Source organism: Halichoeres trimaculatus, unplaced genomic scaffold (genome assembly GCF_033239565.1).
Source record: "Halichoeres trimaculatus isolate MK-OKI-2021-1 unplaced genomic scaffold, fHalTri1.1 fHalTri1_scaffold_5, whole genome shotgun sequence".
In the NCBI taxonomy this organism is placed as follows: Eukaryota; Metazoa; Chordata; class Actinopteri; order Labriformes; family Labridae; genus Halichoeres; species Halichoeres trimaculatus.
Window position 1 is genome coordinate 28,663,551 of NW_027437183.1, and position 22,794 is coordinate 28,686,344.

A 22,794-nucleotide genomic window follows, 5' to 3' on the forward strand; every position below is an offset into this window, starting at 1 on the left:
ACATGAGTTTTTGGACGATTAATGCAGTTTTAGGAGCGGCGCTGTCTATGCCCCGATGGATCCCATTATACGGACGTCCGCTGCACGATTTTGAATCTAAATATCTCCCGAAGCACTGCTTGAATCAGGAAAACCTTCTTGGTGAGTATTTTGTTCTACTTCATTCTATAAACAATGTAAAAGCTGTATAAACCAAACTTATCCTTTAACAATGCTCTGTTTCAAATTTTGGAACAGTGAAGACGAATGCGCGCAGCAAGGAGACGCTATGCTCTGTGTGTCCTGACCCACAACATGCTAGCAACAGCGTGGCTAAACAGAAGACGGAGGATCAGGTATGAACTAAAGAGCAACATTCACTACGGGCTGCAAGTGAAACACGTGGGGATTAATGCACAACGCTTGGCTACAGTGGCTTTATGGGCCCAAAAGGCGCATGTATCCTGTAGTTAGTTCGGATGGACCTTGGTTTGTATTCAGACATGCACAGGAGAACCACAAACCGCACCGAGGTTTGTTTGGAAGCAGACTGAGACCACCTCAAAAAGTGGGTCTCGGTCCGGTTGTTTGGTCCGCACCAGGGTTTGTTTGTGTCTATTCACACCTGCATGAAAAGTCCCTGGTCTGTTTAAAGTGGACTAAACAGTCCAGGTCTGAATACCACCTAAAATTTGAGAAGCTAATTAGATCTGGATTTATAGATGAGAAGCAAAAATGTAGCCTGATATTTAAAGCAGTTAGCTCTAGGATACACTCTGTTAAGAAGCACCTCAGTGAGTGATTCTGTAAAAACTCTTTATAGATCTAAGTAGTTCACATATATATGTGGCTGAAAAATACCTCTGTAAGATATAAAAGACATCAGATGTAGAGGTAGCACTCTCTTTTTTCACTTGAGTGTTCCTCACCTTCTTTTGTCTCTGTACTTCTCTCAGCTTCCTTGAGTAACAGCCTCACATTTGATCTCTGCCTCTCTTCCTCTGTCTTTTTCACTAAGTTCTGCTGCTATTCATTGTTGTCAAAAACCTCAGTGACAATTTTTCTCTCACTTATTCTTCCCTCCACTCTCGCTGTCTTCTACACTCTACTTTCTTTCTTTTTTTCAGCAGACATAACTGAGTTCCACTCGCTGAACTGAACTGAACTGAGAAAAGAGAAATTAGCAGAGGAAGCAAGAAATCTATATGCAAGAGTCGTTCCCTGTATTTCTCAAGGTAAGCTACAAATACACACCTTAACACCCCACAGACACACTCCAAAAGTCCCACACGTGCAAACACACACAAATGCATTCCCGAAGCTGAAGACAACAATCAATGTCGGCCAGTCACAGTTCAATAAGCAGACTAAACAATGTTGCTCCATTATTACTGTCTCGTTTAACCAACAGCAAAAGAACAACACTGAGAATCAATATACCACCACGTGAGGGTGTGTGTGTGTGTAACACCTACAGACAGTTTGTGTGTGTGTGTGTGTGTCGAGCACACTCAGTGAAGCAGCCAGCAAGAAAAGGTCCTCGATGATTAAATGTCCACTTAAACAGGCCTCAGAGACATCTGTTTGTGTGTGTGTGTGTGTGTGTGTGTGTGTGTGTGTGTGTGTGTGTGTGTGTGTGTGTGTATGTGTGTGTGTTTGCCTGTGTAAGCCAATTCTATGTATCTGACATGGGGGAAACGGTAAATCTGCCTTGATTGATTCTCTACAGACAAATTGGTTGCAACACTTGGTCCACAGACGCTGAATACAATCTGTTCTGTTTCCACAGATTAAAGGGTCTGTTTAAAGTATCGACTAGAGCCGAAGTAAAGCAGCATAAACTCAGAGACTGCTCAAAAGTTGAGCTTTTTTTTTTTTTTTGAACTTTAATCTTTAAGTGCTTTTTTAATTAGTTTCATTAACCTTCTAAGCTAATCATTGATCTTATACAAGTGGAACATTTAGATATTTATTTAAAGAGATACATCCGCAACGGCTTTCATGTCTGCTCAGACCAAAGCAAATGCTCCTGCTGCTGGTGTTAACAATCAAAACTTTCAGCAGTAAGTTGAAACATGTTTAGGTACAAAGGCAAGAAATACAAAAATATGTCCACTGTAAAATGAAAATCAGATTAAAAAATACCAAGGTCACTTTAGTTAACTTAACTTGTTGCTTACACACATGTCATTGCTAGAATTACTAGCTGGTTGAACCAGTTGTTTGTATTTTACCTTGTGTTTGCATTAAGTTGTAATCAGATGATGTGTCCAGAATGAAGCGTAGCCACCTGTAACAGGTTGTGACTCTAGCTCTGGTTAATGGCTACTGTCATGCTGGTTTTATGCTAGCTGCTGCCCTGATGTAAAAAGGAAGGTCCTGTTGCAGTATTTTGATCCTGGGTATGGAGACTAAGTTGTATGCAGCCAGGGTTTGGTTCAAGTGAATACAGATTTAAACATTTCAAGCATAAAAATGGAAAGTTGATAGGTGAAGAGCAGGTAGGTATAAGAAATGAAGACAGTCTAACGCAGGGACATGTTCAAGTCATTCAACTACTTTTTTGACTTGTGCAAAAAAGCAGACTGTATTTTTGTGCAGTCTTTAACATACTTTTATACTTTCATTATTTCAGTTTTGGCAGTACCCTCCTCATTTTGAGTATTCCTCCACACCCCTTGACGTACTGCTTAACTCAAATCAAGTGAAAACAGACATCCAAAGGAACCACATCTTTAAAAGACTGACTGAAACAATAATATCATTACAACTACAAGCATGGCAAGGCCAATTTGTGTAAGACTCTCAAAGATTTCATTCATGATATTAGGGCGTAGACTTTTCTTCCCCTCTGGTGCACAGTTTACTGTAAAGTCTCTGGAACCCTGATGGCACCAGTCTGTCTGAAACTGGAGTATTTTGTTATCTTAACTCTGCGCTCTGTAAATAATTCATCAGACACACTCACCTCCTTGGGCCTAAAGACCAAAAGTGATGGAAATAAAAGCTTAAAGGACTAAAACTAAACACAACAAAAGCACTGTGTAAAGAAAATTCTCCTGAGAAGGTCAAGATTACTTTTCTGCATGGATGCGGATCAGCCTGAGATTTTAAAAACTGTAATAAATGACGAAGAGATGAAGTTCTCTAACAGAGACAAAATGGTTTTAATCATGAACACTAAATTAATTCTTAATTTCCTGTTACCTGGCTGTGCTGATGACCTGATACTGTATGAGTGGTCAAAACCCAATTACAAATGTCTTGTTTTCTCAGTGGTAACGTACAAAAAAGAAAAAAAAAGAAAAATTATAACACATCATTTTGGAAGAAAGGAGTCTAGCTCATTTCACATCTGCCTGCCTGTGGTTAAAATAAATGAATAAATAAATGACTGGGTAAACTCAATTTTAAAATTGATAACCAACAGCTCCCTTTGTTAAATGTCATATACCAAAAGATATATATAGAGTGGGGTGTAGAGCCCATAACTAACTCTAATAACTAATTCTATTCTATTCTATTCTATTCTATTCTATTCTTTGTATGTGTGCGTGTCTCTGCTTAGCCATTAATCACACCGCCGCACCACTAATTCTTCTTGTTTAAACATTCAACAAGTAGCCGCGTTTAGTTTAGTCTAGTTTGTTCCTTTATGTAAAGCAAGGTTGAGAACATTCTTCCTCCTGTATCCAAACACTGCTGAATGAATAGCTTCAAAAACTAAAGAAGCTACTACAACAAAGCCAGGAGACAGACACAAAATCTGGTCTTGGACCCAGCTGAGGATTTAGTCATTAGCTGTAAGTTTTGGTCCATTTTGAAAAAACTTGGGGGAAAAAAAAAAACTTTTTGAGTTACAAGTTGACCTAAGGCCAAAACAGCAGCCCTGCCCTCATTTTCTGACGAGACCTCAGCACTGAGCCGAGATAAACAAAAACCCCGACGGGGCCTAGAGGAAGAGGCAACACAAATAACCACTGCAACAATACAAGGATTTGGAGGAGCTGGAGGGAGCCGAGGGCATTGTCTGGCTTTACTCAGCCACTCTCTGCTTCTTTTGAAACCGCTTCTTGGGTGTGGATGACATTTCTTAGAATGGAGGAGAGGGAAAAACACTTCAAATGTTTCGGTAAAGTTTTCCTCCTTATGTCCTTTGTTCAAAGTTTAGATCTCTTCTTCCTCCAGGAGGAAGGGAAGGAGGAAAGGAAGGCAGGAAGAGAACACACTCAGACCAAAGTAGGGTAAGATGAGAGGGTGTAGAAAGAGATGGACACCAGGGCTGTGTAAAAGAGGAACAGAGAGAGGATAGAAAACTGAGTGAGGCTCACAGACACTTATTTCATCTTCTTTTGAAGTGGTGTGGTAACCCTGCTGTGACACTATGACATAAGTCTCTAGCTCACAGGAAAAGTAACCCCACACACATGACGTCATTGGCACAAACGCAAAGAATACAGCTAACAGATGGAAACTTGCCACGCAGAACATACCCTGAAGCACATTTCAGCAAATAGCCAACAGTGCTGCAATTGTGTACAGCTGGTACAGTTGCAACTACTTTATTTGAGGTAGATGTTTAAACATGATGTGGCATGGTCGGGTTTGTTGTGCTGTGCTTTACTCCACTGTGTCACACCTGAATTTGTTATGGGAGCATCAAAAGGATGGGGATACTTGAACAAAGATGCACAGTCTTTGCAACACAGTAAGTCACTTGTAAAGCTTTGCACTGAAAAAGCATTAACTAAGCACATTTAGCATGAAGAGAAATCACATTTCACATACGTGCTCTAATAATCACCAAAATCCAAAATGAACCAATAAGGATATGTTAAGCTAACACACTTTAATATATTTTGTGCAGCAATATTGCAGAAATGACTTTTGGTGGCTCTCACACAGCAAACCATAGCTTTAAAGGAACACTTATCAAAATTCAGGCATGGGGCTCATTTGCTCGTGAAGTGTGCTTCCTATTCTCTGAAAACTGATGTTAAAACTTCTGTCATTTTAGGGGGGGCTTTAAAAGTTTCAAAAGTCAACCAAAATGTTATCAGTTTTTTTTTCAAACAGTAAAAGATTACCCTAGATTGAATTTTGCAAAAAACTGATTCCATTATTTCAGAGTTTGAATCATGGACCTTAAAGTCTGCATATCTGTGCTACTGCAGTCTGAGATTTAACCACTGTTAAGCGCACCTCCACTGAATAGACGTTCTATAGTAACCAAAATAAAAGAAACTAAAATAAACCAAACTGTCTAAATTAATTTCAATTGTATATCTATGTGGAGCCAGGGAAAGAAAACATGTAAGCTATAAAATATCATGGTATTTGAACAACAAGGCTCATCAATGTCTAACCAAGTGTTGCATCTTCACAGAGAAGGCGCTGGCAGATGTTTCTTGTGGTGGTTTCACTATATGGAATGATCCTGTCTGTGTGTGTAAATGTGTGCACATCTTTGTGAGTCTGTGAATGCATTGGGGGCGGAACTTCTCTGTGCGCAAAACAGTGCAAGGAGAAACGTAAACACGACGATGTATAAATTACATCACGTCATGTAAATTAGATGGAAATGGCTACTTAGTCAGTCAAATTAAACAAAAAAAAACAAGGTTTAGACCTGGTTTATGAGAAAGGAAACTCTGAATCACTTCTGCTGTGATCTGGTTCTCTATGGAAAGTAAAATTAACTCGACTTTCAGGAGGGGCAGGGAAACACTGGTCAAGAGCAAGGTTATAATAGTTTTGGATTTGTCATTATAGTTTAGCTTTAGTTAGTTTTGACATTTTATTTTCCATTACAGTTTAGTTTTAATAAGTTTTAGAGCAGGCATTCTAGTTTTTATTTAGTTTTGATTTTTGCAGCAAGGCTTAGTTTTAGTTTAGTTTTAGTTTTTCATACCCTATTAACCAGGTGCAGGATTCAAAAAGGTCAGAGTAAATATTTTGTCATACTGTTTATTTTTCAGTTCAACACAGTGCTCACTGCTCAGTCAATGCTGATACCGAAATGTTGGCTGCTGCCTTAAACACATGAAAAAAATATAAACTTAGTATAAAAAATATAAGCATAAATTATATAAAATAATGTTGACATAAATTACATAAAAATAATATAAACATAAATTATTTAAAAAAAAAAACTGTCTAAAATTGGTTGGGAAAATGTGTCGGATTAATTTAAATCCTAAAGGCTATTAAAATTGTCAAAAACTATAACTAAGGGAACTTTCTCTATAATTTTAGTTAGTTTCAGTTAGTTTTGTAAACACAAGATACAGTTTTAGTTTACTTATCGTTTTTGTTTTCTTTTCTAGTTTTTATTAGTTTGAGTTAAGTGCAATGTATTTTAATTTTTAGTTTTCGTTTTTAGTTTCGTTCTAGTGAACTATTATAACTTTGGTCAGGAGCGAGCCTTGTGCGCAGCCTGTTCACAGTTAGGCCAGCTGCTGAAAACATTCGCTCAGCAGGGACAGACATGCCTTTGTTTACCTTCCACCAGGCTGCAGGACTTGAGTGGTGGTGGATCTTAAAGAAAGCAGTCTGCTTCTTTTTCGTTTGTCTTGTTGTTGTTATTGTTGTCAGGTCTGCTTCTCTTTTGTCCCGCATGTGCATCAAGGACGTCTGGTGCAAAGCGCGCCCTCATGTAGGCTGGCGGGGAACTACAGGTTAAAACCATGATTAACTGATATTAATTTATTTTCATCTAGTAATTTCTTATCAACAATTAATTGATAGTCGATTAATTGTTTACATTCCTGGTTGTGTGTTTGGTGCCCTGTGTGGACTAAGTGCTGGCATAGGGATGCCATACATGTAAGTTATCAGTATGGAAATAATAAATCGTATCCATGATGGCTGTGTTTGCTTTCATTAAGAAACATCAGAATTGAATTCAGACTGTTTCATGCAAGCCTAAAACTACTTGCTGGAGTTTTTTTCTTTTTTAAATTTATATTAAAATCGAGTAATATCCTATCCCACTGGCTCAAAACTCAAAGTGAACAAAGCAAACTTACTATCAACCAATCAAGGCTGTGAGATGTGCTTGAAACTCAGAAGATAATGAGTAGCTTAACTGTCCAGGTGGCTTTTCCCGCCTTTGTCAAAATACAACTACCAAACTATCAGACACGCTCCAGGAGAGTGACAGGATTCATCCAACCTGCCAAGAGCACAACAGCTACTGCATATGGAGACACAGTGATCATCCACGCTTGTTCTTTAACTGCCAAACTAACCATCCAGAGAACATAGTGTGTGTTTGTGTGTGTGTGTGTGTGTGTGTGTGTGTGTGTGTGTGTGTGTGTGTGTGTGTGTGTGTGTGTGTGTGTGTGTGTGTGTGTGTGTGTGTGTGGGTGTGGGTGTTGGCTGCAATGTTTGGAAACTCCCTCATAGGCGAGTGTTCAACAGGGCACAGACACTTGTCCCTTTAGTGGACTGTGATTTGTATGATTGCGTGTGTGTGTGTGTGTGTGTGTGTGCTCTTCACTCAGTGTTGGCGGGCTGACACAGCCACATGTCATTGGACAGTGAGCCAGTTTGTGAGCTAAAACCGTTACTGCACCACGACAACAGCTGTGCCTCAGGGAGATGATGATGATGGCAGCAAGAAAATACAAAAGAAACCAAAAACACAAGAATATCTGCCTGAGGTGAACATTCTGAGGCCAAACTGTCTGAAAAAGCTGGATTAAAGCCTCAGATGTGAAACACCGGTGTGTAACTGAAAGCTTTTGTTCCACTAGTTATGTAAAATGAACTGCAGTCACTGCTCAATGAGGAACATAGTTATTGTATGAGTCCTGTGTAAAGAAAATCAATCTGGGCTGGTGGTTGAGAGCCCCTAGCTTGAACCCAGACAAGAATTAAAGCCCCAAGCCAAAATGTCCAAAAACAAAACAGAACTCTTTAAAATCAGACCATTTTTCAGTTTACAGACAAGAAAAGAATAGAAATGCTGACGTGGTAAAGAAGGCTTTCATTACTTTTTCAATGTAGCATTGAAACGGTGTCGGCTCTTATCAAGAAAGTGCTCTGATAAAGCTTCTTGGCTACAAGACATTTCAATAGAGTTTAATCATCTGCTGTGGGCGTTCATTCCTTTCATTTGGAGACAGTGACACAGGCAGAACTATTTCATCCAAACTCATTTGACTGAAAATGATGTAGCATAGTTCTCATTGCCAACTAAATAAACAACCGAGCTTACAAGCGCAAGAAAAAGTGAGACGGTTCGATCTACCTTTTTTTTTCCCCCAAAGTTGTTACCAAACTAAACTGGATTAAAATGTGTTCATTGGAGCTAAGTAAGGCTGGGCTGTCAGCGATATGCCCACACTGTCCTAATGAAAAGCTGTGCTGCTCCAGACAGAATAAAACACTGTTCCTCATTACTGTCTGGGTAGTTTACAACATCAAAGTAGCAGCGTGGATTCTTCAGAGAGAGGCTGGCTAACAACAGGACAAGGCCCCATTGTAGCATCCTTTTCTTGTTTAACTCCAGTCTTCCACTGAGATACCTGCTGCAAACTATTTGAAAATGTGTTTATTCTCATTTTCAAAGAGCGAATGGTGGTTTTTTGGCATATTTTTGGTCAACTTGAGTTTTTCTTATTTCCTTGAACTTTTCCCATCTGTGCCTGCTCTCATTTCCAGCATGTATGAGTGTGCATGTGTGGGTGCGTGTGTGTGTGTGTGTGTGTGTGCATTCGTGACTTTCATGTAAAAATTGCATCTACATTTCATCAGCAGTCTGATCACAGCAGGGTGCGCCAATCTCCATCCTCCAGAAACACAGATAACGATGTGATACCTCAACATTTCATGTGTCAGATGGAGTTTAGCTTTGATTCAAACATGTGTTGATCCTTCTGTGGATGTTTAATTATGAAAATAAGTTTGAAGTTGGGGAGTTTAAATCCCTGACTCAATCGATATGACACTAAGTGAACTAAAAACGCTCTGTTTTATATAACAGACTTGTAATAAAAGATTGGAGTTTAAAAAGGCTTGACTTTGGCTATAGTTATGTATTATGGATTTTGACAAGCACACTTGAGTCATTGAGTCATTTCTTTATCTTGTCGTGTTTGTCTGCTGATTTAGACTGTCAAAACTGTCATCAAACAAAAAAATGGATTACTTGATTTTACATCATATCTTTCACACACGATGTGTTTTATCAAATCCTTTGGCCCTTCAAGAGGAATTGTCACCAGTATGCATGCTGTTAGGTAACTTTTTGTAAAGGCCTAAGAATGCTTACAATTAAGAGCTTCAGCCGGATTGACTGACCTGTGTCTGATCCAACTCCACTGCATTATAGAATCAGATTGATTCACAGTTTAAACTGTGACCAGTTTAATTCTAGTCCATGAGTTAACCGACTGGCTCTGCCCCATAGTGGCTGGCTGTGTTTCAGGTCAGAGCCCTCCACAGCTGATACACCAGACTTCTATTTTTGTAGGATGCCAAAGCAACAACGCATCAATTTGCACAGAGCAGCGAGAGCAGGGCAGGAAGTCAGGCACTGGAAGAGACACTGATACATTCAAGATAAACTTCTCGTGATGGTACTTCAAATTTCAGTTTACAGTAACATCAACTGTCATACTGAGAAGAGCCTGGCCAGGAGTCAACAGGTTTTAAGTTTATAGAGGCCATTAAAGAAACCATGACTAAGCAGCAACATATCATTGGGGTGGGAAGCAAGTAGGAATGGGTACCTGTCACATCTGAAACGATACGGCAACGCTCAGTACCTGGCAACCGGTATCAGTACTCAACAGTACCAATTTTCAGTACTTTTTGTGTTTAAGCGGTAAAAAATATCAACGTGTTTAATAATAAAATATATATATTTTTCAATTTAACATACTTATTCTTCAATACATATCCTTGCAATGCTGTGCTTATGTCCAGCGTGGAAAAATGGCCACTCCCTTACAGTCATAAGGATGCGTTTAGGTACCCTAGCATGGCACCTTTTGATTTTACATGAATAGGTACCTATAAGAGTTCCTAATTCGGTACCCATCCCTAGAAGCAAAGAAAATCCTCTTTCTCGTGACCCTGATTGCCTGCGGTCCAGTGCGAACGCCTATTGCAGGGGTCACCAACGTGGTGCCCACAAGATCCACTTTAGGTGCCCTCGAGGCATGTTCCAAAAAACTGCACTGGTCACAATGGAGCTCCTTCATACCATCATTGTTCTGTAAATCATTAATGATTATTGTAAAATAATTACCATAGACCTATGAGCAGTCTCTTTGCACAGTTTTACCACTTCTACTATGATTAATGTTATTAAAAAGTGTTCTGTGCAATTTTGTTGAGGACGCTTTTATCAGACAAGTAGCCTTTCTTGCCACTCAATTCCCGTGAGGTAGCCCTCAGTCTCAAAAAGGTTGGTGACCCCTGCCCTGTTGCTTGCCTGTACCTTAATAGACCCATTAATAGACCCTATTAGCTGGCTACTTTTGCTGTTGTTGTTGATGTTGTTGTTGTTGTTTAGTTTTTTGTTATTTGTTTTTTCGTTTTTTTGCTGGAGCACAAGTCAGTGCCTCTGGGGAACCCTGTCCATTTCTAACTATTTCATGTGTTAATAAGTATAAGTAGCTGCGTTTCCATTACAGCTAGAATTGTGCAAAACATAAATATTGAAATAAACAAATTGTAATTCAAACACTCCTTTTTTGAAAAAAAAAAAACCTCGAATTTGGATAAATATTTTTTTACGCTCTCATGAAGTGGTTCTTCAGAAGTTTGAATATTGAACTTTATTGCAAAAGTGCAATGGAAATACCTATTTCGTAAAATCATGTCATGTTGTTATAACAATGCACCTCCCTTACCTCCTTGTACATGTCTACTGCCACAGATATGGACTCCGGCGTTAATATTTTAACAGCTCTGCTGTTATTTTTATGTTCAGTGCAGATTTTTGTGTTTTTGACCATCAGTTGTGAAGGCATCATGAAAGCTGAGAAGGGGTTGGAGTCAGAGAGCAGTAGGAGGGAGGAGTGGTGGTCTCTGTGCGCAAGTGAGAGAGTATTCGAGCTGGAAAAGATGATTTTCATTCAGTGTTTTGATCAGGCCTGTTTTAAGTTGGTGTGATTACGGACCACAGATTGACCAGTGAATAAAAACACTAATGTTCATGTATTGGCATCATGAGTGCAGCATCAGGACAGACTTTATGGTTTACTTTACTCAAACTGTGCACAATTCTAGTCGTAATGAAAACACCAACAAGGTGAAAAAGTTCCTTATTGAAACTTCAGAAAAATCGCTTTTATTTTGCGAAAAATTATAATGGAAATGCAGCTAGTGCTACAAAAATATTTTAAGATGCAATACAAAAACACAAGCAAAAAAAAAAAGACAACCCTAAAAAGGAGTGGTTCATTTTCTTTTTTTTCTTTCTTCCTTTTTTTTTTTTTTTCATAAGCATCAGTAAATGTTGGAAGCCAACACAGCCTTAGGGCTCGGAGCTGCATGGCTAACAGGTACAAGTCATGTGTGCTTGAATAAACAGAACCACAAAGTGTGTGTGGGAGAGAATCGATGAAAACAAAGCTTAGCTGGAACGTGCTGCACGCAGTGGCACACAACATGTCAGTGGGTCTTTTCTTTTATAGCTGCACTGCTGAGTCACAATGCTGGGCATTCATAATAACAGCTGACTTTCACCGCGAGGTCACTGACACACTGAAGGACAGAATATCTTTAATCTCTCAATCATTCAAAAACAACTCTAAAGTCTTAATCCATTGACCTCTTCATCACCTCATTTCATTTCAGCCTCTCTTTGAACATCAGCCATCCCAAAAAGTAATATGTGATCATGTCCACCAGCAGCTGACTCAGTCGTCCCAAGTTGGTGGCCACCACTTAACCCTGAGGACTTTTTTAATCTCTGCTAAAGGATATTAGACCTCACTGACATAGTAATTCGTTGAACCAAAAATGATATATGCTTTTAATCTTTGGTAATCTTCAATCCAAGCAAATTTTAATCAAAGTCTGAAAACAGTGGATGAATAACAGTCGTTTTCTATATTGATATGATTCATTTATTCATTATTGCACCTGAAGCTAGATTCTTCTTAGCTGCCATGTTCAAGTCTGTGTACATTTCCTTTCAATATGAACTCAACACTACAGCGAATTGCCATATTTTTAATCTCATTGCATCTTTTTTCATTTCACTCAATATTAAACTCATTTCCCTGTAGGAAAACCTCCATAACACGATCTGCACATCAAACAAAGAGATATAAAAAGATCCAATAAAACAAGGTGTGAAATACAGACCATCACTATCGCGGGAGAAGTAAAACCTGCAGGAAAATAAAGCCCAACACTGGCAACAAGTGGTCTCCACGCAAAGGCCACAAAAGCACCAGACAATAAGCTGGATCATACTTTCACAGATAAGCTTACATCAGAGTGTTTAAGTTGTTCTTACCATATGGGGAATTATGCATACTCAGCATTGTATCCTACTTAATTTCTATCATCTTCATATAGCCCTGTGGAAACTATCCGGCTGTGGCAAGTTAGGATGTCTACATTTTTTTTTTACTCTTGATATTGTCCAGCAGATGCTTCCTTACACATAGTGTAAGGAAGTGTAGTGAGTTTCTAAATGTGTGCCACATTAGTTCAAATTCAGATGGCTGAAGTGTCTGACTGTCCATGAGTGCCCAAAATCTGTTTGTGAGAACTGCTCCTGCATACTTTACCTAAGCCTCCCTCCCAAATCCTAAACCAAACTAAGTAGCTGAGAGTGGGCCAGAAATGGAGCATTTCTGAATTGGTGCAACATTTACCTGACACTCAAGAAAGGGTAAAGAGTTTGTTTGTGCAAACAGCTCCTGTCTTCTCCTCCCAAACTGCTCATTTAAACCAAATAGAGCAGTTGAGTGTGTCTCATACGGAAAATTCCTCAACCTGCGTAAAAAGGGGTAATCAAGACAGTTTCAGGGCCTGACCATCCAGGAATGGAGTTGGGTTTATCTATGAAAGAAGAATTTACTTTTTTAAAAGTTAAGCCTTAAGCATCAAGCTTAGATTGTCCCTTTGTGAAAAGTTAATTTCCTGAATTGCTTGAGAGCAAACAATGAAGAGAAAAAGCAGCATCACTCGTGGCTTGCCGTTTTCTCCCAGAGGCCAAGGAAAGCCATGCTTCCTCTCTTTTTTTCTGGCTGTAGCTGTGAATTAACGAAAATACTCCTTTTTAACAGTTTCAATAATTCTTCTGTGTTTCACCACTGTCATCTCTTCCTTATTTCTCTCCTCTTCTTATTGAGCATTTTACGATGTGTAAAACAGCGCCCTCCTAAATGTTATGCTGTGAGTGAGTGGTGATAATATGATACTGCACGTTGTTGTCCGCAAGGATGTCAAGCTGAGTTTGAGTACCTTGGTGAAAAAAAAACAAGAATGATTAACCAATCAGATGAGGCTGCTGTCATGACACTGCTCACCTGTGATTGGCCAAGACTGTAAGACTGTGTCAAGGGAAGCCACCTCGTCTTTGGCCTCAAACCAATCAAATCACAGTATCATCATCATCGAGCCACTGAATGAAATCAAGGAGGTTAGCACATTAGCAGTGTGCATGAAGCAGCCGGTTGTGCGTTTTAGTGGGCGGTTGAGTAAATTAATAAGATTTTTTAGCTAAGTCAAGAGGACAATGTATGTGTGTGAATGAGTGAGTGAGTGAGGGTGGGAGAGTAAAAGGGTGTGTGTCGGTGTCCAAGTAAGTAAAATGAGCGCTCTCTGGGCACTCTAACAGGTCGTTCTGTGACATGAAATAGCGATATACAAATTGCAACATAGTCTTTTATGTACCCCACTCCCTAAAAATCATACAGATATGAGGCTTTGTCTCACTTGGCTTCCTCAAAAAAAATCCCCACGTCATGCCACTGATTTTAAACATCGCTGACGTGGTCACATTTTGTCCTCATTATCTGACCAAAAACCACTTGTGCTTTACCCTCCTGGACATAATCTACTAATTTGGGTCAAGTCTGCATCCCATAACCTTTGACCCCCAAAGGCTCAAGTGAAAAGGTTGACTTACTCCAAAGCCACTGTATGACTGTAATTCAAACGGAGTGAAATTATTCAGTCAGCCTTTTTTCACTGTTGTGTTTCATCCAATCTCATCCCTCTCTGGGAGAACTGTGATTAATTACTCACCCCGCAGTCTTTCCCTATCTCACTCTCACGCTTGATGTCCCTGTATCCGAGTTACGATATCTTTCTCCCTCCCACTCGCTCAACATCGCTCTGCCTGGCTTTTCTGATTCCCTGCCTCTTTCACCTCTCTATTCCAACCCGTTTTCTTCTCCCAGAACAAAAGATACACAAGTCAAGACTTTTACAGTGGAGAGCCATTACTCTCTCTCAACATACTGTATTTTCTTCCTACCTGTGCTCCTCTGGGGTTGGGAAAAAATGGTGTGCATGGATAATTCTAAGAAATAACAATGCAATATTTCATTACACACACACTCACTCACACACACAAGCGCAACGGACGCACAAATGCGCCTTCTCAGCAAGCTGCTGCTCTTATTCATTAGCCACTTACAACGCTGTGTTCAGATGAATCAAAGCAAAGTGCTTACATGCAATCTTGTCCCCCCATGGAGTAAAATATACCAGCTCCTTGTTATAGTCGCTGTGAAGCCAAAATAAGCAAATGGACTTTGCACTTCTGTGATGATTATACAGGGGGAAATCTGTTTGATTTACAGAATTTCTATCACTCCTGTGCATTTTTTCCACCTCTGAGTATCAGAGTGTGAGCATGTGTGTGTTTTCAAAAGCCTCCATGGGGTCCAGAACAGTAAGTTACATCATGTCTACAGCAGGAAAACAGGCAACCAGAAACCCTCTAACAACACATGCTAAATCCCCTTTTTCACGGCATCCTACAGCATTACAATGTACCCTTTCAAAACCAGGCCCAACTCCTCGTGTGTTTGTGTGTGTGTGTGTGTGAGCACATGTGTGCAAAGTCGAAATAAAGCCAAGGAGGTAAAAAGCTAGAGGGGTGATTACAGTAATTATGGTTTCAGGTTTTTGCGTATTTCTTCAGATCGACCACTAGATTAGCAGTCAGTTTTGGCACTGTAAGACGGAGATGAGGGGGGAGGCAGGAGAGAAGAGTTACTGTTGGGGGTGAAGGAGAGAGGGTTGGATGGGTTGAATGGGTTGGAAGGAGAAGGAAAAGAAAGAGAAAGAGGCAAATGGTGAAAAGAGGGATACAGGAAGGAGAGCAAACGAGGTAAAGAAAATTACAAAGAAAGAAAGGATGAAGTGGTGAAAGATATGAAGAAGAGAGACTAATCCTTCAGACGGCTACTCAACGCCGCTCAACCTGCTTGCTAGCCCCCCTCCCTCATTTACCTCCTCCTTCTCCTTCCCTTCTCAATCCCCTCTCCACACTCAAACAGGAGTTGAATGGGCTTTTACAGTGCAGCTTTGTTTCCAATCAAAAAAAGAGCCTGAATGTAAAATTCTCCACGCACAAAAAATCCTTTCCCTTCCCTTCATTTTTCTTCTTCCCTTTCACTCTCTCCATTTCTAGGTTTTTAACATCCCTGCTCTTCACTTTGTCCCTCCTTTCTCTTCCCTCCATCTTTTCTCTAGCTCTCAATACCAGACAATGCCTGTAACAACCTTAAAGGGGAAACAAAAGGGGACCCGGGTCCCAGCCTTGTGGACCCCCTGTTGTGGCACGCCGTCTTTTCGCAAAGCTGGCTTAATTACATATTCATGGTGACACAAATAAGACTCTCTTGCTCCAACACACAAACACCACTCAGCCAAAATACCCAGCATCCATCTGCTGGTCGTGTGTCTGCACTTGAGGAATTATTCTGTCAAACGGGGCACATGTACATGAAAAATGTGCGGCCCTTTTTTTGTACTTGTGTCTTGCTCTGATTCACAAACTGTGCAATTCAAAGCGTAATACGCTTTACTGTTTAGAGTTGTTCAATAATACTGTAAGAAGATACATACATGCTCAAATCTTCAGCCTGGCTTTCATAGAAGTGCCATGAGCAAAAAATCTGGAGACGCAGCAGATTGGTGTTTTGGCATTAATCCAAACAAAGTGTCAGAGACAGACACGAGCAGGGACGAGGGATTAAGAGGAAGAGGCAGAGGTTGGTTTCTACTCTCACAGAGAGAAAAAGAAAACGTCTTCAGTAATCGGTTGTCTGCAATAAGCTGAGTGTGCTGCATGTTGTTCTTGGAGCAAGTAAACCGACCTGGGCTATTTACTGGAGGTTTTACGGTAGCAAATAAAAAGAATATATAGACCATGAAAAGGCTAAGCTGCCGGCGGTGGATGGAGGCTGAGCCTTTAAACAAAGAGATACAGGGCAAGATTTCAATAGAAAGCAGCTGGCAGGGTGTAGGGCTCCATTTCTCTACTTATCTCCTTCCTTCCCTTTCGCCCTTCTTCAATCCATCTCTTTTGGCCTCTTGTCTGTGTGTGTGTGGCACTGTGTAGGCAAACTCAGTCCCTCCCTCTGGCTGACTGATGAGTTTCCACAATGTTTCTGTGACCAATCACACACACAGGCGCACACACACACACACACACACACACACACACACACACACACACACACACACACACACACACACACAACCACATAATGTCCCGCTGTTTGTGGGCCCCGTCCAGAAGCACAACAATATGTCCACTGTTTGGGCCACACTCTAATTAAACAGTGTAAATCTAACTAGAGAAAGGCACAGAGCGGTGAGAGACAGTAGCGGAGGAAGAGACGGATAAAAAGGGAGCTAAAAGTGAGAGAGAGCAAACAGAACGTCAGAGGTAGCAGATGGGAACGAGGGAGAGCCGAACAGAGTGAATGAGAGATAGAGTCAGAGGGAGAAATGGGGACAAATGAGGGGAGAGGAACTGAGACGATGGACAGCAGAACAGAAATCTGTGGCCTGGCACCCGATGGCACCGACTTACTGAGCCCCAACTGTTTATCATGGGAATCAAAGACCCCAGTTTCTGCTTGCAGCAGGCTGCAGTAAATGACAACAAGGTATTTGATAAACTGTTAAACCACAGGCAGAGAGAAACCCGACACATCATTTATCCTTGTAGCCTTTTTCAGAATATAATACCAACAATCCTGCAGTACAAAAATATAACTTTAAAGGTGACAAAGTAAGTGCAATTCTAAATTTGTGATCAAAAACGCTCAGATTGGCTTATTTTCTGTGCAGGACTGCATGGGACCAGTAGGAATAATATAGTAGGCCACTGATTGAGAACAAACAGCATACTCTCAGTACACCCTCCCCTTCATACACAGACACAACTTACTAAAACAAAAAGCCTGGAAATGAGAGCCCCAAATGAGGCCTTGGGTTTCACAGGCCATGAAAAATTCATAATTCCAGATCTTTACATGAAACTCAAGAAGGAATCAGGCCTAACGGCAGGAGACGCTGGGAATCAGTTTCAGAACATTTAGCTTCTCCTTTCTTTTTCTCCAGCTCAGCTTGTGTCTCTGATAATCATGCATGCTCGCAGACCCTCACAAAGACAGCCACGCAAAAACAGAGGGATACATTCTTAGGTCCCATCCTGGGTTTTCCCCTGCGGAGAGTGAGAGATAGTAAATGGTGCAAGCAGTGTGACGCAGTTTGTCGACACAGCTCTTTGAAAACCACACTCCCGCCTCCAAAACCAGATCTAATCTCTGCTGTCTTCAAAGAAGGACAACGTGCATGAAAGTTTTCTGCCGCGGCACAAACAAGCAACGCTCTAGAAATAGGCTGAGCTGTAATTGCTGTGTTCCATGTAAAGCGTACATAGAATGTACAGACAGTCAAGGTTAGCATTTCCACAGTCCAGCATTAAATCTACTGAGTGAATGGATGGACATGCAAGGCCACAGGCAAGAAGAGGGAAAAGGTCAGAAAAATCCATTCAGCAGCCAGCAGAGGAGGCAGACCTAAAGATTCAGGATTAAAAAAAAAAAGGTGGGTGGAAAAATGTCTCATCAGTGGAAACGCTCGAGTCCATGAAAATGTGCGGATGAGTAAGCAAGAATAAACAAATTATGAGAAAAGGAGGCAGATAGGGTTTGGGAAATCTGCCATCGTGAGGCTGCTGTGAGCAGCAGGAGGGTCCTCTACACAAAACAACCCCAGACACAGTCAAAGACTTCCTTTCACACACTTGCGAGAGCGCCTGTCTCGGGCACACACTCACACACACACACACACATTTGCATTCTCACAGACACACATGCAGTGCACGCAGAGAGAATGCAGCATTGTTTGACCATAAAATTATCTTGCTGTGTGTGTGTTCTGTGGGATTCTGTGTGTGTGTGTGTGTGTGTGTGTGTGTGTGTGTGTGTGGCAGTCAGTCAACCTGTCAAGTCTTAGTGGAGTGATCAAAGCTTGTACAAACCACCCAGAGAGAGAGGGATCTCTCCTTTCCTCATCCATTCATCCTCTCACACTCTCTATCTCCTGCTCCCTCGCTCTGATAAAGATTAAGGATCAAATTTACCACACAAAACCTGCCCGGCCAATCAAGTTTAAATAACTGGTGCAGTGCAGCCAATCAAAACGGCCTAATGAGTTCCAATACTTCCCAGCTGTCCCCTTGCAAAAACTGAACCCTGGATGGCTGCAGTGCACCATGGGACAGGATCAGGACATAATGGGAGACAGCATGGGAGCTCTGGCAGTCTCATAATGCCAAGTGCACACACATGCACAGATGCAACAACACAACATGTGAGCTCTGCTGGAGAAGTTATACTGCCAAGACACGCACACCCACCATCCCACAATCTCAACATTCTAGTGTGCTGCAACACACATGTTTAAAAAAACACACATCCTAACAGTTCCCTGAGAACATCACTTAGCTGCAAAGTTGGTTCATAAGCACACAAACACACCCCTCATGTGAGCACTTTCAGCTCATTTTAACACCTCTGCACCGCGGGACTCGCACATATACACCTCCATACCAACGCCTACTGGCACAGGCGCGCAAACTTGAACAGAAAACTTCACACACACCCACATATTACTTTTCGCCTGTGTCTTGAAATCACATGGTTAAGTATAGATATTTAAAGACAGTGGAAAAAACATTTCCAAGAATAAATGTGCATGTTAAAGTTTTAAAAAGTTGCTTTAGAGAGATGCTTCTGAAGGTACGCCCAACATACCACAGGAAATGTGGTCAGTAAGAAGAGGACTGTGAAATCTAAAACAACACAGACCTGCAGGAGATGTAAAACACTTTAAATGTTATACACTAACACCTTAATATGGACTGAAGTGCCAGAGCTTTGACCGCACGGTAAACAATGTGACTTGTGAGATTTTGTGGAGTGATCTTGACACCCATTCATCCCAGATCAAATGTTAGGGGGCTTAGCTAATGGCTTTTTAATACAGGCCGAGAGGCTGGGGGCCAGGGCCTAGACTGAAGGCTGACACATGCACTCAAAGTGGCATGAGAGGATCTCAACTAACACTCTGCTCTTGTTGTGTGTGTACGTGTTTCCACAGCTCTGAGGGAGAGAAGCACATCTATGCGCCTGATTAGGTGACACAGCGCTGGAAAAGGTTCCTTATTAGCAGCTTAGGAAACAGGAAAGAGTTCTCACCATTTATCATTGTTAGATTTAAATCCACAGCACCATTTCCACTCACACACACATCATCCTGAACATCATTAAACATGACCTCAAAAAAAAACAAGCTATTAAACTTAGCAAACCACATATTCCACAGTGGAGTCAGACTGGAGGCAACAACTGGCCATAAGATGCTCAATGATGCATGAGCTGAACTAAACAGCAGAATCATTTGGTTAAAACAACAGTTTGTATTTCCAATTACTGACAAAATGCACATGAAAACAGCATTTGCAGAAGGATTTCATCCACTGAATGAGCAGGGAGTTGAAGACAAGCACTGCTGCACAGGGAGGATCAGCTATGCACACAAAGAAGCCCACTCCCCAGCAGCTAAGTCAATGTGTTTGTGTGTTCTGTCCCATTCAATACAACAACTAACGTATTGACTTCTCACACACAAAGAAGCAAGTTCAGAGCCATGAGTCAAGTTGTTTAGAGCAGACACAAACCTAAACCAGGAGAGACTTGAAGGTGGGTGAACATTTTTAAAAAGGAGACAGAATGAGTGGAAAATGCCCTTTCCTATGTGTTCAAAGATTGAGGACATCCACTTCTAACTGTCTAAAAAGAAGCAAGAGCTTGAGTTTCCAATTATCAGATTCCTCCAGCAAATTCAGATTGAGTCGTATGTCGCTGGCAAGGAGCAATTTATCAGAGTTGGGTGAAAGCCTACTCAAATCGTGTCCCTAAATTGCAGAGTATTGATTTAACAGTAAACCAATAGAGAATGTTCATAATGAATATTGGTGGGTGTTGCTGAAATTGTTGTTCCCTGGAGCAACGCGTAAAAAGGTGGCAGCAACATCATGTCCAATTGCTGCCCAAATTCAGCTCACAAACCTTGGGCCAATCAGTTATGCTGATAGCAATTTACTGACTGAGCTTGGGTGTAGACCAGGAGAGTTGCTGAATCTTTTCATAGGCTTTAAAGTGGAGGGAATAAAGGGGGGTTAAGCACTGTGGACTGCTGGGGTATTAGAATATTATTCCTACATGGGGTCAAATCTACCATAAGTGCCTCTTATAAGATTAAACTTTGGGTTACAGAAGCCATACAGGGAAATGATGTGAATTAAGCAGCTAGTTAAAACAACTCAAGGATGGACATAAATGCTTTCACAAGTTCTCCTGAGAAGGTCAATGAGGGTGTAAGAGAAAGAGAGATGTTTTCATCATCATCCTCCTTCTGCATATCTGAAGAGAAGAGTGTTACACGGTGACTCTATGAGAGCACTTAAATTCAAATTAAAAGTCTTCAAGTTCGGCTACTTATAAAGGCTTCATTCAGACTGTGACCTGTGATATAATCCTCCACAAACAGCAGCCCCTGTGTCACTCCTCAGAAATATCACTTTAATATTCCTGCTCTGCTTCACTGGAGGCTTTCAGTGCTAACACAGTACTACTAATCATTTTAACTGCCTAGTATTTTAGATACTCATATATGTGTTAATATAGGACGTGCTTCCCTTTAGATTCGTTCCTGTTGAGCTGATGATATTTTGGCATTTTATCTGCAAATGCACCCGTGCAAACTGCAGCATATTTCTGCTGTGGTTTGGTTGGCAGGTTTGTATAATTGCCTATAAGCTCCTGGCTGCTGGGAGTGTTTGTGACTTGTGATCAATTTTCCAATCCAAGCACTGAAGCGTGCTCTGCAATGACACATTAGTCGCCTAATCGTGGAGTCCAAGTCCTGTCCTTCACAGCTTTCACCTCAATTAAACTGCAACCTCAGAGTTTATTTACCCCTTTACAACCGAAACAAGTCCTGACGAAAAATCACTGCAATGTTCCACTCCGACAGGGACCTCGAGCCCCTCTGCGTGCTTTTAGAGTTTGTGCACCCTATCTGAATCTTACAGCGAGCAGTCTACAGTCTGTCATGCATATGCCAGCTTTCATCAATTAACCTTTCTATTCAGCCTCCTCAGGTAAATAAGCATATCTTTTAAGCAAGGAAACGTGGGCTGCCTTTCACGGTGCACTGAAATTGTAATGCCTATTCCACATTAAAACCCTGAGCGTAAAGCTCTTACTCATCAGCATCAGCTCATATTTAAATCCAGCATTAAAAAGTAGGTAAACCTCCTAGCAAGGATCTACTTTTTCCACCCTGTCTCCTCACGGGTATATCGGAAACACACAACCAGATCTAGGCAGTGAAGGAAAGGTTTCATCGCTTTCAAACAGTTCAGGTGTATTTCAAAGATCCGAGGGAAGACGCACTATCCACCCAGCCTTACCTTGAGCGACTCCTCGGTGTGCGAGCACCAGGAGAAGCAGGATCCCCAGCGTGTTGGCGCACATCCTCACCGATCTGCAACAACTCCCGCGTCCTAATCCACTTCTCTGTCCACTCTTGCCCATGACAAGCAGCGCGTAAAACACATAAACACACCAAACTCCTCGCTCCAAAGCGGGGGGACGAGAACTCCCCCCTCTGCCACAGGGTCTTGCTGGTTAATCAATCGAGTTCAAAAGCACAGGTAGATCGTAGCCTCTAGTCCCGGTGTCTGAGTCCGTCTCAGAAGGCGCAGGTTAGGCTGTGATTGGAGATAGAGGTCTGTGGAAATAACCACGGGGTCCCTTCTACTCGTGTCAGCGGCACCGCTGCCTTCACTATACTCTGCTTCTCACTCCGTGCGCTCTCACCGTCTCCTGCTCCACTCGCTCCGTTTACGCAGAGAGAGAGAAATGCCACCGCCCTCTGGCTACCATGCTCCTCTCTGCTTCTCTCTCCTTCTCTCCTTCTTCCTCTCCCCTTTGAAAAGGAGAAAAAATGAAATGTCGCTTTACGAACTTTTGACTATTGAAAATACTTTGCACGTGGCAACTGAAGTTGTTAGCATGTTTTTATCTTTCGCTATGTCAATTTTTTTTTTTTTTTACATGAAAGTCCCACGTGTGAGCCGTAAAGTTGAAGACAATAATTCAGTGAGACTTTATTTGGTCAATATTTGTATCATTTAAGATATTCAAACGTTTTAACTGTACGTTGTTGTTAGAGCTCGGTAGTTTTTGTTCCTTGGAAACACACTGTCAATTGTTTGCGCATGCACGTGAAGGTGCGCGC

The 22,794-nt window shown here is 41.3% G+C and overlaps 1 protein-coding gene across 3 annotated transcripts in view; it reads right to left on the minus strand.

The window, feature by feature from the left end:
- The window catches only part of LOC141790959 (netrin receptor UNC5C-like), a 231,512-nt gene extending 209,046 nt beyond the window's left edge, over positions 1-22,466 (minus strand). Inside the window, exon 1 of one of the 3 annotated variants that reach the window (XM_074671129.1) lies at positions 21,965-22,466. In XM_074671129.1, the coding sequence (XP_074527230.1) occupies positions 21,965-22,088 (124 nt within the window). In that variant the 5' untranslated portion in view covers positions 22,089-22,466. The remainder of the gene's footprint in view (positions 1-21,964) is intronic. The other 2 variants (XM_074671127.1, XM_074671128.1) reach the window with 2 other exon arrangements.
- Between the last annotated feature and the right edge of the window lie 328 nt (positions 22,467-22,794).